General features: G+C 40.1%; 1 protein-coding gene across 1 annotated transcript; it reads left to right on the top strand.

The window, feature by feature from the left end:
• Nucleotides 1-2,882: 2,882 nt before the first annotated feature.
• Nucleotides 2,883-4,682, top strand: bhlhe23 (basic helix-loop-helix family, member e23). The gene has a single exon (XM_026921106.3). It carries the CDS (start codon nt 3,245-3,247, stop codon nt 3,929-3,931), a length of 687 nt encoding a protein of 228 aa, XP_026776907.1. The 5' UTR covers nt 2,883-3,244; the 3' UTR covers nt 3,932-4,682.
• Nucleotides 4,683-7,988: the final 3,306 nt, after the last annotated feature.

The following is a 7,988-nucleotide window of genomic DNA, read 5'->3' on the forward strand; positions in this document are numbered from 1 at the left end:
ATCATTGGCCTGCGTTTAACACTTAAATGTATTGGTACTGCTCAACCGTTTGTACACACACTACAATAGCATGTAGATAGCAGACAGTGGTTTAAGAGGAAGCTAGAGGACAGAAATTGCTGAGGAAAATGAAAATGACCCAGATCTGTCCCAGTATACTAGCCTTTAAGGTATCTCAAAATTCCTGCTGGCACTTCTGTGCATACTGTCAGGATCATTTCTCCAATTACAGATACAAAAATCTATGAACATAGACATCCTGCAGATTCTTTCACTTGCATTAGAAACAACATTGTAGTTAAGATCAGAACAGCTTCTCTTAAAAAAGGATAGGATTCAATTATCTCATCCACACTCAACAAACAAAAAAAGATTATATCTAGAACCTTTAAGGGTTCTTTGGTTGTCCCTCTGGGGGAACCCCTGAATGTTTTCCTACAATAATGGATTCCAGGTATAACCCTGTTAGGAAGCTAGGAACTCTTAACTAATTAAAGAATCTTTAAAGAAACATTTTTGGGATATTTTTTTTTCTAAATGTGTAAGAATATTCGATTAAGGCACCACAGTATTCTGCCTGGACTCATGTTGGCCTACTTCTAGACCATGGACCAAAAAAGACCAAAAAAGTATTATGTTATAGTTATGGCTTGTATTCACGCCTCTCAAGCTAATTTAGGTTCACAGCAAGAGGGATGAATACTTTTGGGTGAATATTTTTATGCTTTTTATTTGTAAATAATTTTGCAATATATTGATTTTTCTCTGACTTCAGTATTATATGCTATTTTTTGGAGACTCATGACAATAATCCCAATTAATTCCATTTCACTTCCAGGTTGTAACACTACAAAATGTGGAAAAATTCAAAGGGAGTGAATACTTATTCAATCCACTGTATTAGAGTGGTATACTCATAGAAAAAGGGGTTGTTCAAGGGTAAATTGGATAATTATGCATTTATCCAATGTGCATAATTGGACATTGTGCATGAATTCTAAATGGATCCCTTTTAGGTTCTAACATTAAATATAAAACATCAAATTACCTATCGACCTGAAGCAACAAAAATACAAGCCATGTCTGAATTGGTTCCCTAGTCACCATAAAATGTATTTTTTGGCTTGTGGGCATTTTGTAGTGTTCTCTATATTTTCAGTGGACAAATTAGCGTGAATTCTGTTGTGTTAATTTATTACAGCAACAACAACAATAACTGAATTTGCCTTCTCACAGCTCCAATGGTTGAAAAATGCTGTTAATGTGCCCTGTAGGGTGTCCCTACAGTAGATAAAATGTGAAAAAGTGCCCTGTAGGGTGCCCTTACAGAGAAGAAAACGTGATGAAGTGCTCTAATTGCTGCCCTTCAAATTAAAAAACAACATGATGAAATGCCCTCTAGGGTGCCACTACACATGAGAAAATCTGAAGTGTCCTTCCAGTGGAGTTCCAGGGTGCCCTTTCAGTGGAGAATATGTGATGCAGTACCCTATAGGGTTCCCATAGGTGAGAGGAAACATGATGAAGTGCCTTCTAGTGTGCTCTTCCAGTGAAAAAAACAAGGTGCAGTGCCCTATAGGGTTTCCTACAGTTGCTCTCTAGGTGCTTCTTATACATGCGAGAAAACGTGCCCTCTAGGGTACGTCTATACCCCTGCCCCTCAGCCTGTGTCCACCCCTGGCCCTGAAATTGTGCAGTGCAAGGTGAATAGGGAACTATTCAGACATGGCTATAGACTGTTGTAATGTGACTCAGTGACCACATGGCGGGAGCAGCAGCATGTTTTCGGATCCTATCAGACTGCACAGTTCGCTGCTTGTCCCAGTGGCCTACTTATACTCTGTATGAGTAACTGTTTAGTTACCCTGAAATGTTTAGATCTGTTTTAAATCTGTCTCTGACATGATGTTCAGTGTTCATTGCCTCAGCCCTGTGTAGGCTGCTCTGTCCGTTTCTGAGCAGAAATAACAACTACTGAGTTATAGTCCAGGTAAACACTGTTAAGGTGATTCAACCATCAGTTGACATTTATACAGAATATTTTTGCTTTCCTGAGCACTGACCAATTTTTGTACCTTCCTCATCTCAGCTACAGTGAAAAATCTAACACAAAATGCAATCAAATTTCAGATATAAGTTAGTATGACCTGCACTGGAATGATAATGTCCTGTTTGTTGTGGTTGTTGTTGTTGTTGTTGTTGTTGTTGTTGATGATGTTTTCTTCCTTTTGTTTTAACTTAGGTTGTGTAAGACATTGTCCTGGATCTGCTTTAAAAACTTTATGGTTTGAAATAAAAGAATTGCCAGACATGACCTCTAATTCATGAATTCATGAAAACAGAATGACCTGCATCAACCCGCATGGTGAAATCGTAAAGGTGTAGTAGGGGATCAAATGACTAATTAAGACTTGTGTATTATTATTATTATTATTATTATTAATAATATTATTATATGCAAATATTATTCAAGAGTGTGCACTTTAATAGTCAAGGGCAAAGTCTAGAATTAGACTAGCTTAGCTAGGCCTGGATGCTTTTCAGAGGTCAAAGGAAATCACCGCTTTCTAAAGGTCATAAAATCATGATGGCACTATATTGTTGTATGATCAAATAAGTGATTAACCTTTTTTTTTTTTTTAACATAAACATATCAAATAGCCTATGTCTAATAATGTTGATAAATGTCAGAAATATCAGTCTCTGAAGTTCATAGCAGACACTTTTATGCCATTATTTCGTCCTGTCCAGCTATTATGATTTTTGCCGTTACAATGAAGACACAGCAGGTTTCTAATCCTCTTAATTAAAACGCCTCGCTGATTGGACAGAACGGTAATCCCGCGGGGCCTCGCGCTCTTACTAACGCTCTTGTAGGACGGAGCGCGCGCCACACTGTGCCCAGGGCGAGGGCAGAACGCAGCGCGCGCAGCAGCGAGGACACGCGCACAAGTTCGCACGAGGTGTCTAAAGTGCGCGTATCGTAACTGTGTGCGTTTTAGCACATCACACGCTTGTGTAAGGTGACCAGATCAGGCGCGCAAGTGAAGAAGCGGGTTGGAGCAAGGTTGGCTCACATTACAACTTTCACATTTCTGGGGAAGGCTGTGAGGACTTTCAGGGAGCAAGAAGACAGCGCGAGAAAGCGCACAGCAAATTAAGACTAGGAGCGCAGCGGATAAGGCTTCACTTCCCGATTTGATCTTTTTATTTTTTTATTTTTGTAATTCGTTTCTTTTTCATAATGAATGCTCGAGAGGAGAATCTGCTGAAATCGATCAGCAGCGACACGCTGCTGGACCTGACGCAGCGTTACGGCCAAGCGGCGCTGGGCTTCGGCGCGGGTCACGGCGCATCGAGTCCTGCCCGCTACCCGCTCGCGTCCTCCGCTGCTGCAGACTTCCTCACGGCGCAGACGGCCAAATCCGGCGAGAGCGGCGGCGAGCACACGAGCGACGACGACGACGGCTTCGATGTGGACGCTCGGAAACAGAGCCCGGCCTTTGGAGAGGACCCCAAGCACCCGGCCGCCAAGAAGCCCAAGGAGCAGCGCTCTCTGCGCCTGAGCATCAACGCGCGCGAGCGCCGGCGCATGCACGACCTGAACGATGCGCTCGATGGCCTGCGCGCCGTCATCCCGTATGCACACAGCCCGTCCGTGCGCAAACTGTCCAAAATCGCCACGCTGCTCCTCGCCAAGAACTACATCCTCATGCAGGCGCAGGCTCTGGAGGAGATGCGCCGGCTCGTGGCGTACCTTAACCAGGGCCAAACGCTCACGTCGGCTGTACCGAGCGCACTGGCCCCGTTCGGACAGAGCACCGCCACCGTGTACCCGTTCTCAGGCACGGCGCTAGCCGCCTGCGTGGAGAAGTGCTCGTACTCGGCGGCGCCTTCGAGTCTCTTCAAGCACTGCAGCGATAAGCCTTGATTTACACACTCATACACACACACGCACACACACACTCACTCCTGCGCGCTTACTCGAACTTTACCCGCAGCTGGTCTCAATATACACAATTGAAATGTTTTGTTGTTGGGAAGAGAACTTTAGTCTAATACATAATTCTTCGACATGTTTAAATAACTACTATAATATTTCATCCAGGTAATGTAAAATATGTGTATGAAGGGTCACAGTATATTTTGGAACAGGCTTTTTAAATTCCTCCCATTCAGCTGCTTTTCTCCTCTGTCCTCTTAATTAAGCGAAAATGTTTGAACACTATGTAATGCATTGCATTGGAGTGCATGTTCAGTGATCCTGTGGACAACTAGGTCATTCTTCAATCATTGCCATTGCAAACCTCACAAGTTTCCCCTAGTCATTTAGTTTATTATTGGTAAACTATGCAACGTGCCACAACGAGAAAGCAAATAGCCCGATGTATCCTGTCTGTTCAGTCAGACAGTCAGACATCATGGGCCAAGCATAGCCTAAAGTGTCTCACCCTCTCTTCTGTCAGTGCTTTGTGGAGAAAACGCTGTGTACCGCATTTTCAATCTGTTGGCCTATGATGGTGATTTTGGATATGTTCATGAACATATTCACTTGATTGTATTGTACGACTGTGAAGATCTCCTTGATGATGCCTGAACTGGCAAAGCGTTTGGTCTTGTTGCTACATGAGTTTCATATATTGTTTATACGTCTTTATAATTAAAACATCTATGAGAAGTGATGACTGATGACGCTTTATTGCTCCTCCAATTATTCTCACTTCATTACGGACATATATGGGTGATTATTTATATTAAAAAAATGAATGTGACAGTTTTGTTTTTATTTTACAAAAAGTAAAGATGCCATCGTGGACCTGATGTCGCAGTGGTAAGCTCTACAAACTACTGATTTATTTTTTTTAACCTTATAATAATAATAATACTAATAATAATAATAATAATAATAATGCCAGTGATTTGATAAACTGATTAGTGTAAAATATTTAGTTTAGATTATCATTATTATTATTATTATTATTATTATTATTATTATTATTATTATTATTATTGTCGTTGTTGTTATTGTTGCTATTATTATTATTATTATTATTATTATTATTATTATTTACAGTAATTCGCGAGTATTTTTCCTTAGATAGCTCTCCTGTGTTTTAGGCATTTTTAAATGACTCCTATTTCATGCAGTGTAAGTGAGCATGAGTAGGTATGATATGAATTTATTAAATGCGGCTGGTCTTTGCTCTGGGGCGCCTCATCAGATGCGCGTGGCCGCGGGTATTTTTCAAAAGCGCCCGAAACTCTTTTTGTTAACGCCATTACAGAGCCTGTCTTTTCTAGATGCAATGGATAGAGGCCGGATTACTGCTGCACTGACAATATTTCATATTTCAAGGACCACTCGGACACTGAGGCCTAGGCTGTACCCTGAACCGGCTGAGCCTCGGCGAAAACTTCTGCACTTCTGCAGCTTGTTGCAGCTTGTGCTTGTTTACCTCCATTAAATCATGACCAGTGTGCTACTGACCTGCTGCCACAGTGCAATGGCATGAACCTAAATGCATGTATATGCATTTTACATTCAGCTTTACCACACAGTAGATGCATATCATTTAAGTTTCTATTACTTTTTTTTTTTTTAATTCAACATATCCACTGTATCTCTGCAAGCAGCCTATTATAGAACCAGTTAGGACTTCAGATTTCAGTAAAATACTCACTAATAAAATAATATGTTGCTTCTAGAACAAAGCACAAGAAAAAGGAAGCCCCTTTACATAAAGTCAGCACTTTTAATGAGACTACAAGTCTACCAAGCTGAAGTCCTGTTGCGTTAACTGAGTACTTTTACTCCCACATCACCTAAAAGTACCAAACCCGTGCCATGTCTGATTATAGCACTGTCTTCAATTACAAGTGTATGATAATAAATATTGCTGGGATTTTCATTTTAGTTTTGATTATCCATCCAGATTTAGCCTAACTGTTTCCAGTGAGGTCGTCTGTCCTGTAGCTTGGACATGGAACAATTTTACCTACATTAATCACTTACAGGTACAGTAATCTGCATAGGCTTTTGAGACCATTTTTAACATTTTTGTGTTATTTTACATGTAAAAGAAAATCTTATAGATGCAATCCTCTAGGAGGTTTTTTTTTTTTTTTTTTTCAAAATTTTCTTCATATGTGTAGCATGAATGACATCAGTGACAGAAACAAGTCAAACAGATACAGTCAGATTCCAGAGCAAATGTCAGCTTTGTTTGGTGCCATAAATAAAGCACTTTAGACTAAATGCAGTAACAAATATTTCAAGAACTGTTTGCATGACTTTCACAGTCTTTTTGCCATACACTCTCAGAAATAAAGGTACCAAACTGTACCTTTCCTTGTCGTAGGAGTGGTAAGGGGACATGTTTTGTAACTTTAGTATGTATCTTTTACCTGGGAAGGTGCACATGGTGTACTTTTAATTAACTTTTAGGGTAAAGTTTTAAGGGCACATCAGTGGTCCTTAAAGTCCAATTATGTGCATTAATTGATTTTTAAAGGTACCCTATATTTCCTGCCAACCAGCAAACATATTACAAACTTTTTTCAGGGGAAAATAGACACAATTTGTCCACTGACCTCAAATTTGGCTACTTTATGAGGCAAACCACATTTAGTGTCAAGATTTTGCTTCTTCATTAATGAAACTAAGATATGAACTGCACGTTGACATCATTTTACACTCGTTTGGGTAAGTAATACCATTTCAACCTTCCATACGATTAGATAATATATATTTCAAAGTACCACAATGTGACTTTAGATAATTAAATGCATAAATCAAGCCATGTGATACTGGCTCAAAATGGCCACTGTGATATGTTTCATGTTTCATATGGTTATAGGGCCTGAAAACACACAAGCAATACTATTTGAGTTTACTTAGCATTTCAGATGCGAGTGTGTGTTAATTTTTTTTTTTCAGATCATTCCTGCAAATGATACCTAAGTTATTTTATCACACACACACACACACACACACACACACACACACACACACACACACACACACAAAAGCCAGCATACAGACTTGAAGAGCAGTAGCCGTTCATCTGCTTTGTGTTCTTTATATATGTTCTTTATGTATTCTGTCATCCCTCATGTCTCAGGTCATTAATGCTTCTTATTCCACAGGACTAATTTCATTACCGTAGCTGGAAGCCTCTGTTGTGTGTTTTGTTGCTCTTCACAGGCGACTGATGGAGAGAGAGAGAAGCATATGCCCTTAAGTGCTGAACTCTGCCGACTGTTTCTGACAGTGCTGCTGAGAGTCATTAAGCTCTTGCAGCTCAGTACTGGTGCTTGTTATATGTGCAATTGTTTACTACAGGGCTCAGGAGGGCAAACAGGACTAGAGAATGGTTGGAAAGATGGGGGGCAGGTTGCTGAAACAGAGTTCAGGGTGCGTTCGTTCTCACTTTGGAAAGCATATGAGCTCCAAGGCACATCATTTGAAGCACTAGCGGGCTGGTTATGTGTAGGTGTGTGTGTCTATGTGTATATGTTTCCGTTAACATTTTGTTTAACATTTCTCTACATCCTAAGCATTAACTGATTAAATTTGTAGTACAAAGTGTTGAGCAGCTATTTCGTGTATAATCAAACTCTGACCTGTCTAATACCTAAAGCCTATAAATTCAGTGGAATTAAGTAAGACGGTGTTGGTACTTACCATCATTTTACCTGCTATGAATACCCAGCACTTCAGAGCTTGTAGAAAAGAGTGTACTCTTTACACTCTTAATAACTAAAACTTAGGAAACTGTAAAATAACACTTTCTGTGTGGTGGGTGCATAAGTGCTAGAGTCTATATATCTATTTGCAAGGACAATAACTTCGCCTTACTCTCACCAAAGCCTTCTTTGTCCACTGTTAGAAGTCTGAAGGGACTCTCTAGATTGGAAGGAATGGCCATTTGTAATACACATGTTTCACTGTAATTTTTTGAAACTGAAGTCACTGATCTCACACAATT

The sequence above is a fragment of the Pangasianodon hypophthalmus genome, chromosome 16 (assembly GCF_027358585.1).
Source record: "Pangasianodon hypophthalmus isolate fPanHyp1 chromosome 16, fPanHyp1.pri, whole genome shotgun sequence".
NCBI classification, from domain to species: Eukaryota; Metazoa; Chordata; class Actinopteri; order Siluriformes; family Pangasiidae; genus Pangasianodon; species Pangasianodon hypophthalmus.

Bases quoted from the DNA above. Each gene is read 5' to 3' on its own strand.
- bhlhe23 (XM_026921106.3), top strand. From the start codon at position 3,245: ATGAATGCTCGAGAGGAGAATCTGCTGAAATCGATCAGCAGCGACACG.